This window comes from Oncorhynchus mykiss, chromosome 8, assembly GCF_013265735.2.
Source record: "Oncorhynchus mykiss isolate Arlee chromosome 8, USDA_OmykA_1.1, whole genome shotgun sequence".
Lineage (NCBI taxonomy): Eukaryota > Metazoa > Chordata > Actinopteri > Salmoniformes > Salmonidae > Oncorhynchus > Oncorhynchus mykiss.
Genome location: NC_048572.1, coordinates 39917979 through 39935391, shown reverse-complemented (window position 1 = coordinate 39935391; position 17413 = coordinate 39917979). Strand labels below are relative to the sequence as shown.

The window sequence follows — 17413 nt, the reverse complement described above, 5'->3', positions numbered from 1 at the left end:
CACCTTTATAATAAAAGCATTACATGCATAAATGCATTTGCGGGTCACTTTTGACAAGGGTGTTTTCCGCTAAACAAAACATTCGCGCTTATAGCCTACTACCATGTTGCGCATTGCTGCGCTGATAAATGTGAAGAAACATGTCTACAACTTCAGCAAGCTGTCAAACTATCGTCCATAAAGCACAAGCTACACGCTGTAGTAAACAAGTCCGAGGCAGGATAGAGCGCAATCAGCGCAGATGGGTGCATGGCAATTCTCCCCGGTGCTAGTGGTGGGCAAGTGGGAATGATCGAAATCAGAAACCCAACCCTCAAATATCCAACGGATCTAGGAACATAACCTCACAAATCTACGTTTAGGAAGATACTGACTTCATGACCGAAATGATCCTATTTAAACGTTGTAGTATAAAAGTTGAAATAGAATCAATGTTTCCGACTAATATCGACGCAACATATGCTGTTTTTTTGGTTTAGCTGCAAATTAACACTAAATGGCTCCATTTTCGGCTGCCGGAAGTTAGCAATTTCGTCATTTAAAAAGTGGTGCACTAGCATTTTCCAGCCCTTACGACTGGTTCAGGAATTTGCCTGTCTAACATCCGCTCACTTGAGCTGAGATGGGAGGGTGTGCCCTTAAAAACGTGCGCAAATATGCCAATTTCAGTGAGCGCAACTAGGGATATATAAAACTGACCAAAATCTGGTTTTAGTGGTAACGCAATTGTTTATGGCATTGATTTTGCCAGCGAAGGCACACATACACTCTTATGCACATTACCAATGTTGATTAAAATATCAGCGCAGCAAAACAGTATTTATATAGGAAATTATTGAAAAAGTCTGCTACTCCAAGCCAGGGCCAGCAGGACCTTCTCAATTTTTGGGTAACCGATCCATGGCAGAGTTCAAATCAGCCTGCTGTGTAACATCTTTGGCGACAGAGAGAGAACACAGCATCACACAGCAACACAGAGAAACTCAGAGAAAAGCTGTGTTGCTATTATTGACCACGCTGAAATAAACCCATCGCTCCCTCAGGTCCTGAGAGACACACACATCACTATGCGATGTGGTGAGGTAAGTAGGGCTCCAGAGTCTAGGGGACCTCGGCTACCCAGGCTGAGAGCATTGGTTCTGGGTAAATGCATTAGCAGGCTTGCCAAAGGCTGGTGTAACACTCCAGTCCCCAGCCAGACTGGAGCTAAGGAGACCAGTCTCAGATTATTGCATGGTTTGCTTTTTCCGTAAAGTTTTTTTGAAATCTGACACAGCGGTTGCATTAAGGAGAGGTATATCTATATTTCCATGTATTTTTTTATTTATTTTTTTTATTTTACCTTTATTTAACTAGGCAAGTCAGTTAAGAACAAATTCTTATTTTCAATGACGGCCTAGGAACAGTGGGTTAACTGCCTGTTCAGGGGCAGAACGACAGCTCGGGGATTTGAACTTGCAACCTTCCGGTTACTAGCCCAACGCTACTAGCCCAACCACTAGGGTACCCTGCCGCCCCGGCATTTATCGACATTTATAATGAGTATTTCTGTAAAATGATGTGGCTCTCTGCAATATCACAGGATGTTTTTGGAACTAGTGAACGTAACGCACCAATGTATACTGAGATTTATATAAATATGAACTTTATCAAACAAAACATACATGTATTGTGTAACATGAAGTCCTATGAGTGTCATCTGATGATCATCTGGGCTCTCTTTTCCAGAGGCTTCATGATTCTTGCGGTGTTCTGACAATGTGTACTGCCACGCGTTCAGGCTTGATGAATGAGTAAACAACTAACAGTTTATTAAATATTAGCTTTAAATAAATATGGGCTTCAAATGTAAATGGGTCAGTGATGTTTATAAATATTTAGCATTTACTGACCATTCAAACATTCAAAACTGATCGAAATAATGAGAAACATATTTCTCCAGTACACTTTAACCTCTCTGACCTACCCATCCCGGATCCGGGAGCGTAATCATCGCCTCAAACTAAATAGCATAACGCAGCGGACATAAATCTTCCTACAAAATTTTCCTATTTATGAAAATCACAAATGAAATATATTGAGACACAGCTTTTTGTTAATCACACTGTCATCTCAGATTTTCAAAATATGCCTTACAGCCAACGCTAGACAAGCATTTGTGTAAGTTTATCATGCTATGCTAGGCAACATTTTCACGAAAATAAGAAAAGCAATCAAAGTAAATAATTTACCTTTGAAGAACTTCGGATGTTTTCACTCAGGAGACTCCCAGTTAGATAGCAAATGTTCCTTTTTTCCCAAAATATTATTTTTGTAGGCGAAATAGCTCCCGTTTGTTCATCACGCTTGGCTGAGAAATCGACCGGAAAATGCTGTCACTACAACGCCAAACTTTTTTCCAAATTAGCTCCATAATATCGACAGAAACATGGCAAACGTTGTTTAGAATCAATCCTCAAGGTGTTTTTAACATATCTATTCGATAATATATCCGTCGAGACAATTGGTTTCTCATAAGAAGCGATTGAAAAAATGGCTACCTCAGTATTTTCCACAAGATTTTCTGCGGGAGACATCATGTGACCACTTGCTAAATGTGGTCCCTTACGGCTATTCTTCAACAGAAAGGCGTGAAAATCACAACACCTTGGGGAATACGTAGAAAACGTAAGCTCATTCGTAGCTCATTCACAGCCATATAAGGAGTCATTGGCATGAGGCGGTTTCAAAAAATGAGGCACTTCCTGATTGGATTTTTATCTGGGTTTCGCCTGTAACATCAGTTATGTTGCACTCACAGACAATATCTTTGCAGTTTTGGAAACGTCAGAGTGTTTTCTATCCAAAGCTGTCAATTATATGCATAGTCGAGCATCTTGTCGTGACAAAATATCTTGTTTAAAACGGGAACGTTTTTTATCCAAAAATTTAAATACTGCCCCCTAGTCGTAAACACTGATGGAAAAATCCTATGAGGATATGAAACAAAACATAGAGAATAGCACAAATATTCATCATCATTCTCCTCCTCTCTCAGGAGTCTGAGAAAGTCTGTCAATGCAGCGTTTAAAAAAATACCAAATCATTTATCAGTAACAATTACAAGTAACTTACTGTAATAGTTATAGCAAAAAAATATTTCTCAACAAGAATTTAGCTAGTACTGTCTGGGAGTGGTCTGAGTGGGGAGGGGAAAACTGAAAGCTGTTATTACTAGCTGTTATTGGCAAAGAGGTTTGGAACTCTTTGTTATTGGTCTTTTAACCAAATTACAGCCTGGCAATGTCACCAGGCAAGCCGAAACACCCGCCAAACCAAACCTGCTATTTTCAACCAGCAACTATCAGGAAATAACACTGATAAAAACAATTTTACAGTGTTGGTTTTATCAATTATTGTACAGTATGATACAAAACACATAAAAAACATAATTTTGACTGCACTGGGCCTCTAACAAGCCATGCCTGCTTACGTTGGTGTTAGACGGCAGGAAGTGTAATTTATAGAAAGGCATATTTTATCGGTCTGGCACTGATGGAGGACACCCAAGAGGGGTCCTACCACAAGACAGGTGTGCCTAATTAGCTTTCTAATTTCCCCAAAATACCACTAGAATAAAGGAAGATTAACAACAAGAGAGAGAGAGAGAGAGATGTAGGGAGAATCTCAATTGCATAATCCTCACATCCTCCCCTCCCATACTTCTCAAAACCCATTGGATCAGAAAGCCAGGGATCCCTCCCCTCTGAGAGAATGGCAGTTTTTTAATCCTTCAGAAATCCTGCCATTCAGTAATGTTTTCATTGATGTTGGCATTTTTGTTGGTATTTCCAGTGGCACAGCCTGGCATTTCAACATGTCTCTGAGGGATGCGGCTTTAAACACACACAGCACTTCCTCTATAAATGCTGTGCTGATGTCCTTAAGATGCTCTCAGAAATCATGAAAAGACATTTATAAACGGATGGACAATACAGTAGCCTGCTGTACAACAGCTTAATGTGGTAGCATTAGAACATCACTCAATAAAGGCACAAAGGTATTGTGGCTCCTTCTAGTCATCAAACATCAAGGCAACCCTCCCCACTTCTCTGTGTTGTTCAATAAATGTTGAAGAAAAAAAGGGAACTGTACAGCGCATATTCTAGATTTGTGGGTTAGGGTTGGGTGCGGGCCTCAGATTTTCACTTTATCACATATAGTTGGGCGGTTGCTACAAACACCTGACCCGCGCATCACTAACGTACACCCCCTCCACCCATATCTCTCTCCCCACCCCCGTCTTACCTGTTCATGTTTGGTGAGGCGTGTCTTGTTGTGGATGTCTGAGGAGACAAGGTTGAACTGATGTCTCTCTGCCAGCAACCTCAGTAGGATGACCACTGTCCTGCTGCCACACTTCCCCACGCGGTTATACACCACCTGACTGGGGAATGGCAGGACCTGCAAGGGGAACACACACTGCTGAGTGAGGAGATTAAACAACTTTATAATCAAAGAACAATTAGTTCATCTATACCACTGATTGTAAAGATAAGGTTAAGAATAATGTTAGGTGCAGCTTAAACATGACACCAGGTAAGAAAATGGAAATACACTGACAATGGGATTGGACCCCTCATTTCCCTCAACTGTCACTCTGTTCTTCCTCTCTGACTTCCCATGGGCTGTTCTCACTCAACCCCCGATGCCCTGCAATTCTGCAGATACACTATATATATATATATATATATACACAACAGTATGTGGACACCCCTTCAAATGAGTGGATTTGGCTATTTCAGCCACACCCATTGCTGACAGGTGTATAAAATTGAGCACACATCCATGCAATCTCCATAGACAAACATTGGCAGTGGAATGGCCTTCCTGAAGAGCTCAGTGACTTTCAACATGGCACGTCATAGGATGCCACCTTTCCAACAAGTCAGTTCATCAAATTTATGCCCCGGTCATCGGTAAGTGCGGTTGTTGTGAAGTGGAAATGTCTAGGTAGGCCACACAAACTCACAGAACATGACCGCCGAGTGCTGAAGCGCATAGCGTGTAAAAATCGTCTGTCCTCGGCTGCGACACTCGCTCAGCACCAGAACTGTTCGCCTGAGAGCTTCAATAATTAGATTTCCATGGCAACCGCACACAAGCCTAAAATCACCATGCGCAATGCCAAGTGTCGGCTGGAGGGGTGTAAAGCTTGCGGCCAATGGACTCTGGAGCAGTGGAAACATGTTCTCTGGAGTGATGAATCACGCTTCACCATCTGGCAGTCCAACGGACGAATATGGGTTCGGCGGATGTATAGTGCCAACTGTAAAGCTTGGTGGAGTAGGAATAATGGTTCAGGTTAGGCCCCTTAGTTCCAGTGAAGGGAAATCTTAACTCTACAGCATACAATGGCATTATAAACGATTCTGCGCTTCCAAATTTGTGGAAACAGTTTTGGGAAGGACCTTTCCTGTTTCATCATGACAATGCCCCCGTGCACAAAGCGAGTTCCATACAGAAATGGTTTGTCGAGATCTATGTGGAACAACTTGACCGGCCTGCACAGAGCCCTGAACTCAACCCCATCGAACACATTTGGGATGAATTGGAATGCTAACCTAATAGCCGAAAATCATTGCCCAACCTCACTAATGCTCTTGTGGCTGAATGGAATAAAGTCCACGCAGCAATGTTCCAACGTCTAGTGGAAAGCCTTCCCAGAAGAGTGGAGGCTGTTATAGTAGCAAAGGGTTGACCAACTCCATATCAATGTCCATGATTTTGGAATAAGATGTTCGACAAAGCACATACTTTTGGTCATGTAGTGTGGACTCCACATGCAATGCTTTAACACATACACTCAAACATATAGACACAGCTGACACAAGCAATTCTCACTTGATTCCGTCTGATAGCAGAAGGTTCACTAAATCTTCAGCATCTCTGAGAAAAAAACACAAAGAAAGAGGAAACAGAATTCTGTGCGTGTACACGTACGTGAGGATGACAAGTTTTGCAGTGTACACTCATTTGACTCACCCCAGACTCCTGAGGGCCATCGTAACGTTTGCGCAGGGGCCCCTGAAGAATGAGGTCAAACCTACTGAGATTACCCACCCTAAAGAGGGAGAGAGGGAGCAATGTGCACCCTGTTTCCCGAAAGGAAAGACAAAGCTTGTAGTTGAATAACATCTCTTTAATCAATAACTAGAGGACTCCTGATGGGTATAATTTTTCTCTTAATTTGTTGTTGTCTAGTACTGTCTTTTTGCTAGCTAGGGCAATTTAATATAAGTGCTGTCTGTCTTCCCAGTGGCCTACCTGGTGTGTGAATTGCTGACGTAATTTGCAGCTGATTGTTGGACACTTCAACAAGGATTAACGGGCAGGGTAATGTATGACTGGTGGCTTTATTGGAGGGGGAATGGTTTCACCTCTCCTAGGCAACCAGCAATAGGAACCATGAGGTGTGCTCTTCCCCTCTTCTAGGCAATTAGCAATTAGTGTTAGTACTTCAGTCTCTCCTGTTCTTTTTAGCGGTGGCCATTTCCGTGGCGGTCGTGTCAGCGCTAGTCACTTGGCAAAAAAATGAAATGGTTCTGCGGAGATAGGAGAGGAAGGCTCCACACCACTCTCTCACTTGATTATATTCCCTAGTTATTTCAGATCTCATTTAGCTCTTCTATAACTTCATCAACTATGTGTGTTTTCTATACCTGTTTGCTTCTCTTCCTGTAGGCTTTACAGACGCTCCACACCCCTTAGTTGCAGTCCTTCTAATTTTGTGTACCCTGCGCGCACAACCCATCCTGTCAAGAACGCCAAGGTCATCTCAGCCTATGCTGCCCTCCAGTCCCCAGACTTTTTGGCCTTGATGGAGACATGGATCACCCCAGAGAACACCGCTACTCCAGCTGCTTTTTCTTCATCTGACAACGTGTTCTCTCATAGTCCGAGAGCATCTGGTCGTCACGGTGGAGGCACAGGGCTACACATTTCTCCTAAGTGTAGATAGAATTAAGGATATTTTTTTTATCTCATTTGAATTCCATGCTGTCTCTGTCACCTGTCCACTCAAGTTTAACATTGTCATCTATCGCCCACCAGGTGCCTTTAATGTTACTCAATGAGCTTGACACCTTAATAATCAAATTTCTTGACGATGGCTCATTGTACTTCAACCTCCCAATGCTTTAATAAGCTCTTTCCACCTTTCTTATTTTCACCTCACCCTTTCCCAGTCACCTCCCACGCACAAGGCAGGCAATACCCTTGACCTCATCTTCACTAGAGGTTGTTCCCCTACTAATCTCAACGGATCACCACTCAGCCCTACCCATAAGTTGCAATTTCCACTCTCTCTCCTACTACTCTCTACTCTTCAAGCCTCTCTCTGATAAATCCTTTTCCAACCTGTCTCCTAACTCTGCCTCTTCGACCCTACTCTCCTCCATTTCCACATCATTTGTCTCTCTCTGTCCCCTTTCCTCCTGGTCGGCTTGACCTTCCCCTCACGCTCTGTGGCTGAGTGACTCGCTGTAGGCAGCTGAACGGAAAAGTCCAAAGGACCTATCATCCTTCCACTCCCTCTCTCTACTTTTCTTCCTCTGTATCCAACTCATTCCTGACCACTGGCTGCATCTGTCAAATTGGACAGAGAAGCTTCCTCCTCAAGAATGTCAAACTACAGACCGATATCCCTTTCTTTTCTTTCCAAAGAATTTGAGTGTGCCGTCTCTGACCAACTCTCGTTATCTCTCTTCGAAAGATCTTCTTGACCCTAACCATTCAAGGCCGGCTCACTTAACTGAGAGCGCTCTCCTCTGTCACAGAGGCTCTCAACTCTGCCAAAGCCGACACTCTCCTCTGTTCTAATCCTCCTAAACCTATCCGCTGCCTTAAAACAACGTGAACCATCAGATCCTCCTCTCCACCCTCTCAGGGATGGGCATCTCAGGCTCTGCACACTCCTGGATTGGAACCTATTTGGCAGATCACTCCAACCATGTGGTATGGAGAGGATCTGTGTCTGTACCATATGCTCTCACTACTGGTGTCCCCCAGGGCTCGGTTCTAGGCCCGTTTCTCTTTACACAGTCACTCGGCTCCGCCACATCCTCACATGGTCTCTATCATTGCTATGCGGATGGCACTCAACTACTCTTCTCCTTCCCCCCTTCTAACACCTAGGTTGCGACACGCATCTCTGCGCGCCTGGCAGACATCTCAGCTTGGATGCCGGCCTACCACCTCAAGGCCTGCCTGCTCCAAGACCACTGCATCACGGTTGACAACTCCACGGTGTCCCCCTCCCAGAGTGCAAACAACCTTGGAGTGACCCTGAACAACACCCTGCAAACATTAAAGCAGTGACTCGCTACTGCAGGTTCATGCTCTACAACACCCTACCATGTCTAATCCAGGCACTCGTCATCTCCCGTTTAGACTACTGAAAATCCCTGCAATTTATTCAGAATGCAGCAGCCCTCCTGGTGTTCAACCTTCATAAATTCTCCCATGTGACCCAGCTCCTTTGCACACTCCACTGGCTTTCAGTCTTAGCTCGCATCATCTTCAAGACCCTGGTGCTTGCCTACGGAGCAGCATGGGGAACCGCACCTCTTTACCTTCAGGCTTATGCTCAAACCCTACATGCCAACCCGAGCATTCCGTTCCGCCACTTCTAGTCTCTTGCCCTCCCTCCTATGGGAGGGCAGCTCCTGCTCATTCCAGTCAAAGCACTAGTGTCCTGGCACCCCAATGGTGGAACAAGCTCACCTGGCACCCCAATGGTGGAACAAGCTCACCTGGCACCCCAATGGTGGAAGAAGCTCACCTGGCACCCCAATGGTGGAACAAGTCAGGACAGTTGAGTCCCTCCCATCTTCCGAATTTAAAACACACTTTTACCCCATTTTTCTCCCCAATTTCTTGGTATCCAATTGTGCAGCACCCCATGGGTCTCACGGCCTGGACTCAAACCAGGATCTCTAGTGGCACAGCTAGCAACAGCAATGCAGTGTCTTAGACCACTACGCCACTCAGGAGGCCCCCTACCTATTTTAAGAGTATCTTAACTGCTGATAAATACTTTGAGAGAAAGTGTACTTGATAAGATTGTGATATCTTGTCTCACCTAGCTATCTTAACACCTCTTAGAGCTCTCTTGAATATTTTCAACATTTTGTTAAAAATCGCGCAACATTTCAACGTCCTGCTACTCATGCCAGGAATATAGTATACGCATATGATTAGTATGTGTGGATAGAAAACACTCTGAAGTTTCTAAAACTGGTTAAATCATGTCTGTGACTATATCAGAACGTGAACAGCAAGCAAAATCCCAAGAAAAACCTGGTCACAAAAAAAAATAAAAGTATTCATCCTCCAGTCGCTGAATTGTCTATGGCAAGAAAATAGATAGCGACCAGTTGACAGTTCCTACAACTTCCACACGATGTCGCCAGTACTGTCAATTTCATTGGATTTAATCCTTGGTGGAATGAGAAATAGGCCCTTCCTGTCATCCAGTAAACAGGAAGAGGCTTAGGGGAGAGAGACAATGAACGATGATTTCAAGAGTAGCTGCTATTGAATACAGATCGCCCCGTGATCAATTTGATCGATTATTAACGTTTACAAATACCTAAAGTTGGGATACAAAAGTAGTTTGAAGTGTTTTGTCAAAGTTTATAGGCAACTTTTTTAATTTTAAAAAATGACGTTGCGTTTTGGAAAGCTGTGTTTTCCTGGATCAAACGGGCTATATAAATGGACATTTTGGGTATACATGGATGGATTTAATCGGAAAAAAGACCCAATTGTGATGTTTATGGGACATATAGGAGTGCCAACAAAGAAGCTCGTCAAAGGTAATGAATGTTTTATATTTTATTTCTGCGTTTTGTGTAGCGCCGGCTACGCTAATTATTTTGTTTACGTCCCCTTCAGGTATTTTGGGGTGTTGCATGCTATCAGATAATAGCTTCTCATGCTTTTGCCGAAAAGCATTTAAAAAATCTGACATGTTGGCTAGATTCACAACGAGTGTAGCTTTAATTCAGTACCCTGCATGTGTGTTTTAATGAAAGTTTGAGTTTTATCGAGTACTATTAGCATTTGGCGTTGCGCACTTCCATTTCCTGTTGGCTAGGTGAGACGCTGGCGTCTCAGTGGCTGTAAGAGGTTATTAAGATGACTGCACTAATCGTAAGTTGCTCCCCATAAGGTTGAACACCGCACTCCGCAGATATTTAATTAGCATAATACAAAAAATCTCCATTAAACCTGTCAGTTTAAGGTAGAGCCATCTGTTATTTTGCATTGGATACGTCACATCCACCGCATCTGTGGTGAAAGGTGACAGCTAGAGCGATGTTTGTCAGACCATGACACATCCCGAAAATCGGTCTTCTTACAAAATTGCCTGTAGCTTCTGAGCGATTTGGCCTAAAATATTATGATTCCTCTATGGAAAGATGAGACTATCACGAACACAATGGTGTTTTCTGTTTTGCTCAAGGACACTCCACAAGACTCGTCTGAAGTTACCCCGGAACAAGTTTAAAAAATGTATGGAAGTACAGTGAATTCGGAAATGATTTAGACTTCACTTTCACACATTTTGTTACGTTACAGCCTTATTCTCAAATTGTTTTCCTCCCTCATTAATCTACACACAATACTGCATATTGACAAACGAAAACAGGTTTTTAGAATTTTGGGAAAATTTATACAAAAATATTCAGACCCTTTACTCAGTACTTTGTTGAAGCACCTTCGGCAGCGATTACAGCCTCAAGTCTTCTTGGGTGTGACGCTACAAGCTTGGCACACCGGTATTTGGGTAGTTTCTCCCATTCTTCCCTGCACACCCTGTCAAGCTCTGTCAGGTCGGATGGCGAGCGTCGCTGCACAGCTATTTTCAGGTCTCTCCAGTAATGTTCAAGTCCTGGCTCTGGCTGGGCCACTCAAAGACATTCAAGAAACTTGTCCCAAAGCCACTCCTGCTTTGTCTTGTCTGTGTGCTTAGGGTCGTTGTCCTGTTGGAAGGTAAACCTTCACCCCAGTCTGAGGTCTTGAGCACTCTGGAGAAAGTTTTCATCAAGGATCTCTCTGTACTTTGCTCCATTCATCATTTCCTTGATTCTGACTAGTCTCCAAATCCTTGCCACTGAAAAACATCCCCACAGCATAATGCTGCCACCACCATGCTTCACAGTAGGGATGGTGTTGGCCGGGTGATGAGAGGTGCCTGGTTTCCTCCAGACATTACTCTTGGCATTCAGGCCAAAGAGTTCAATCTTGGTTTTATCAGACCAGATAATCTTGTTTCTCATGGTCTAATAGTCCTTTACGTGCCTTTTGTCAAACCCCAAGTGGGCTGTCATGTGGCTTCCGTCTGGCCACTCTACAATTAAGGCCTGATCTGCTTGGTGGAGTGCTGCGGAGATGTTGTCCTTCTGCAACGTTCTCCCATCTCCACAGAGGAACTCTGGAGCTCTGTCAGAATGACTATCAGGTTCTTGGTGACGTGCCTGACCAAGGACCTTCTTACCTGATTGCTCAGTTTGGCAAGGGTGCCAGATCTAGGAATAGTCTGGGTGGTTCCAAACTTCTTCCATTTAAGAATGATGGAAGACACTGTGTTGTTGGGGACCTTCAATGATGCAGACATTGTTTGGTACCCTTCCCCAGATCTGTGCCTTGACAAAATCCTGTCTCGGTGCTCTACGGACAACTTCATCGACCTCATGGTTTGGTTTTTGCTCTGACGTGCACTGTCAACGGTGGGACCTTACAGTATATAAACAGGAGTGTGCCTTTCCAAATCATGTCCAATCAATTGAATTTACCACAAGAGGACTCCAATCAAGTTGTAGAAACATCTCAAGGATGATCAATGGAAACAGGATGCACCTGAGCTCAATGTTGAGTCTCATAGCAAAAGGTCTGAATACTTACAGTATGTAAATAAGGTAGTTATGTTATTTAGCTGACATTGCTTCCAGAGGCAGTTTGTAACTTGGTAGTGAGTATTGCAACTGAGGACAGACAAAAAAAAATTACACTCTACGCACTTAAGCTCACAGAACGGGACCTCCGAGTGCTGGGGTGGCCTACCACTTCTTGGCTGAACCATGGTTGCTCCAAGATGTTTCCACTTCACAATAAAAGCACTTACAGTTGACCGGGTCAGCTCTAGCAGGGCAGAAATTTGGTGAAATGACTTGTTGGAAAGGTGGCAGCCTATGACAGTGTCACGTGGAAAGTCACTGAGCTCTTCAGTTCATTCTACTGCCAATGTTTGTCTACACCTGTCAGAAACGGGTTTGGCTGAAATAGCCAAATCGAACTAATTTGAAGGGGTGATCACATAATTCTGGCCATCTAGTGTAGGTGCCGTGTTCAAGGGATTATTAAATAAATATTAACTATTTGGTTTTAATAACCCCCTCTTGAGCATAGTCAGAACTACACACATGTTTTTTGGCAGAAATGTCTTCTAGAACGTGAACTTTCATGTGCCCTAACAAACTTGCAAATAAGAATAAAAGTGTTAAAATTACGAGCCTAGTTGGTTTAGCCACAGAGAAAAAGACAGGAACGTTCCTGCTAGCCATGATTGACTGAGATCATGGCTTGGCTGGACATGCCGAGAGATGAGTTTGGATTGGTCTGCCATGTAGCACGCTTCTGTCTATAACATGAGCTGGTCAGTATGTGTAGGTAATACTTTCTAACGCGTAAAAAAAATAAGTTCATCTGAGTTTTGAAATCAGTGGAATTAGAATATGATAGCTAAGGAAATGGAGAAATGTCAGGTTTTGCAAATATTGCAAAATATTGCAAATATGCAGAGAGAGTCAAAGATTACACACAGAAGAAGGCTGTTATATAAAACACCTCTGTCCAGATTACATCTTCAAACTAAGGGCAACCATGGCATCTGTGACAGAGGGAGAAGCGTCCCTCCATGTATACGGGTAAGAAAGTGTTCCGGACATATTCAAGTCTGTGCTAGCAAAACAGTCCTGTAGCATCCGCATCATCTGACCACTTCCGTGTTGAGCGAGTCACTGGTACTGCCTGCTTTAGTTTTTGCTTGTAAGCAGGAATCAGGAGTTTCTAATTATGGTCAGATTTGCCAAATGGAGGGTGGGGGAGAGCTTTGTATGCATCTCTGTGTGTGGAGTAAAGGTGGTCTTGTGTTTTTTTTCCCTCTGGTTGCACATGTGACATGCTGGTAAAACTGATTTAAGTTTGCCTGCATTAATGTCCCCGGCCACCAGGAGCGCCGCTTCTGGATGAGCATTTTCTTATTTGCTTATGGCCTTATAGAGTTGGGTGAGTGTGGTCTTAGTGCCAGCATCGGTTTGTGGTGGTAAATAGAAGGCTACGAATAATATAGATGAGATCTCTCTTGGTAGATAGTGTGGTCTACACTAAAGTACCTCATCTGAGGTACTTTACCTCAGGCGAGCAATACCTCGATACTTCTTTAATATTAGACATCGTGCACCAGATATTATTGACAAAAAGACATACACCCCCACCCCTCGTCTTACCAGACGCAGCTTCTCTGTTCTGCCGGTGCACGGAAAATCCCGCCAACTCTATCTGTTTCGTCGTTCAGCCACGACTCTGTGAAACGTAAGATATTACAGTTCTTAATGTCCCATTGGTAGGGTAATCGTAGGTCATCAATTTTATTTTCCACTGATTGCATGTTAACAAGTTGAATGGATGGCAGTGGGAGTTTACTCGCTTGACTTCGGATTCTCAGAAGGCAGCCCGATCTGCGTCCTCCTTTTCTCTGTCTTTTCTTCACGCAAATGACGGGGATTGGGCCGGTTCCTGGGAGAGCAGTATATCCTTCTCGTCGGACTCGTTAAAGGAAAAAGCTGAGTAATCGCTGTTCTAATGTCCAGAAGCTCTTTTCAGTCATAAAAGACGGTAGCCGCAACATTATGTACAAAATAAGTTACAAACAACACAAAAAAACTAACCAAATAGCACAGTTGTTTAGGAGCATGTAAAACATCAGCCATCCTCTTCGGTGCCATCTTAACCTCTTAAGAGAGTGTGAACGATGCTGAATGGGTGTAGACAAAGAAGAGCTCTCTAGTAGGTTTACCAAAAGATTCAAGGGCCATTTTCTCAAAAGTGAGGTTACAAGTTTATCAACATTCAAAGCAGAATTACTTCCCGATTGTTCCTCAACTGTAGTGTATGATATATTATTTTATTTGAGTCTCTACTTTTTACCCAGTGTAAAAAACACAATTTAAAATTTTGCTACACAAGACCGAATCGAGGTGGTAGGTCAGATGTTGATGTTATTATCTAGCTAGCCAATTTTGACATGGTCCATCAATCAATGTAGCCACATATGTTCCAAGACGGTGTAGCAGTCTGACGTGTGTTTTGTCTTGTCCTGTCCCATATCGTTTCTTTCCTCGTTTTTTGGTATATATTTTAATCTCATTTACCATCTACGGACTGAATATACTCTCCTGCAACTCACCTCACCCAATGTGGTAAGGGTTCTGCTATTTTTATACTTTAGAACCGGAAACCCCATCAGGAGCTAGCCAGCTAACTAGCTACTAGCTAGTAGTCAGTTAGCCACTGCTAGCGGTCTTCACCGTTAACTCGGACACCAGCAAGCCTCAGCTTGGTCAATACCTGCCAGTCTGCACAGAGCGATATCGGACTGCTTTTTCTCTACCACATCTTCGGATTCCCACTGCAAGCTCTGAACCTATATACCGGAAAATCGCAGCTAGCTAGCTGCAATCCGAGTGGCTACTCCCAGCTAATGTCTCTGTCCCGATGCAAGCACCAGTTAGCCTTGAGCTAGCCTCGAGCTAAGCCAATCTCCCGGCTAGACAAAGAGGTCCACCAGCCAATTTGTGGGCTACAATACCTCTTTTGCCACTTGGCCTGGACCATTTACTGCCGACATGGAGCCCCGACAATCCATCACGACTGGTCTGCCGACATAATCGTCCAAGGTGGTTTCAACAGGCTCATCCATTGCGACGTCGCCAGAGGCCCATCTACTAGCCCCGGCCCGCTAGCTGTCTGAATCGCTGTGTCTCCAGCTCGCCTACTGTAGTAGCGACTACTGAATCGGCTCCCTGACTCATCTATTGCTACTCATTGGACCCTATGATCACTCGGCTACACATGCCTCTCCCTAATGTCAATATGCCTTGCTAATTATGTTTTGGTTAGCGATTATTGTCTTATTTCACTGTAGAGCCAATATGCCTTAGCCCTTTTTGTTGCACTCCCGGACACATGCAGTGACCTCACCTGGCTTAACTGGTGCCTCTAGGCACAAAACCTCACATTGTCACTCAATGCCTAGGTTTACCTCCACTGTACTCACATCCTACCATACCCTTGTCTGTACATTATGCCTTGAATCTATTCTTACTCCTTTACACTCTGTTCTGAACACACTAGATGACCAGTTCTGATAGCCTTTAGCAGTACCCTTAACCTACTCCTCCTCTGTTCCTCTTGTGATGTAGAGGTTAACCCAGGCCCTGCAGCCCCCAGCATCATTCCCATTTACCAGGCACTCTCATTTGTTGACTTCAGTAACTGTATAACCCTTGGTTTCATACATATTAATATTAGAAGCCTCCTCCCTAAGTTTGTATTATTCACTGCTTAAGCACACTCCACCAACCCGGATGTCCTACTCTTCCATCCCCAAATACAACATTTTCCGACAAGATGGAACTGCCAAATGGGGCAGCTTTAGCCTGCAGAGTTCTGTCATACTATCCAGGTCTGTGCCCAAACAATTTGAGCTTCTACTTTTATAAATCCACCTTTCCAGAAACAAGTCTTTCACAGTTGCCGCTTGTAATAGACCCCCCCCCCCCCCCCCCCCCCCCCCCCAGCTGCGCTCTGGGCACCATATGTGAATTGATCGCCCCCCCATCTATCTACAAAGTTCATACTGTTAGGTGACCTAAACTGGGAAATGCGTAACACCCCGGCAGTCCTACAATCTAAGCTGGATGCCCTCAATCTCACACAAATCATCAAGGAACCTACCAGGTAAAACCCTAAATCTGTAACCATGGGCACCCTCTTTGATATCATCCTGACCAACTTGCCCTCTAAATACACCTCTGCTGTCTTCAACCAGAATCACTGCCTCATTGCCTGCGTCCGTAATGCGACCACCCCTCATCACTGTCAAACGCTCCCTAAAACACTTCAGTGTTCCCTAAAACACCTCATCTCGTCAGTAGAGGATGCCTGGTTGCTCTTTAAAAGTGCTTTCCTCACCATCTTAAATAAGCATGCCCCATTAATAAAATGTAGAACTAAGAACAGATATAGCCCTTGGTTCACCCCAGACTTGACTGCCCTTGACCAGCACAAAAACATCCCATGGCGTTCTGCATCAGCATCGAATAGCCCCCGCGATATGCAACTTTTCAGGGAGGTCAGGAACCAATATACACAGTCAGTTAGGAAAGCTAAGTCTAGCTTTTTCAAACAGAAATTTGCATCCTGTAGCACTAATTCGAAAAAGTTTTGGGACACTGTAAAGTCCATGGAGAATAACAGCACCTCCTCCCAGCTGCCCACTGCACTGAGGATAGGAAATACTGTCACCGCCAATAAATCTACGATCATTTCAATAAGCATTTTTCTACGGCTGGCCATGCTTTCCACCTGGCTACCCCTACCGCGGCCAACAGCTCTGCACCCACTGCTGCAACTTGCCCAAGCCCCCCTCCGCTCCTCCTTCACCCAAATCCAGATAGCTGAGGTATACAACCTGGACCCTTCTTTCTAGAATTATCCGCCAAATTCTTTTGCAACCCCTATTACTAGTCTGTTCTCCCCTCTTTCGTATCGCCTGAGATCCCTCAAAGATTTGAAAGCTGCCACAGTCATCCCGCTCTTCAAAGGGGAGACACTCTAGACCCAAACTGTTATAGACCTATATCCATCCTACCTTGCCTTTCTAAAATCTTCGAAAGCCAAGTTAACAAACAGATCACCGACCATTTCGAATCCCACAATACCTTCTCCACAATGCAATTATGTTCCCAAGCTGGTCATGGGTACACTTCAACCACGCTCAAGGTCCTAAACGATATCATAACCGCCATCAATAAGAGACAATTCAGTGCAGCTATATTCATCGACCTGGCCAAGGCTTTCAACTCTGTCAATCACCGCATTCTTACCGGCAGACTCATTAGCCTTGGTTTCTCAAATGACTGCCTCGCCTGGTTCACCAACTACTTCTCTGATAGAGTTCAGTGTGTCAAATCGGAGGGCCTGGTGTCCGGACCTCTGGCAGTCTTTATGGGGGTGCCACAGGGTTCAATTCTCAGGCCGACTCTTTTCTCTGTATATATCAATGATGTCGCTCCTGCTATTGGTG

The 17413-nt window shown here is 44.1% G+C and overlaps 1 protein-coding gene across 1 annotated transcript in view; it reads right to left on the bottom strand.

The window, feature by feature from the left end:
- The window catches only part of usta (uronyl 2-sulfotransferase a), a 153046-nt gene that overhangs the window by 18118 nt on the left and 117515 nt on the right, over window positions 1–17413 (bottom strand). Inside the window, exon 3 of the mRNA XM_021612555.2 lies at window positions 4288–4443. Coding sequence (XP_021468230.1) covers window positions 4288–4443 — 156 coding nt within the window. The remainder of the gene's footprint in view (window positions 1–4287; window positions 4444–17413) is intronic.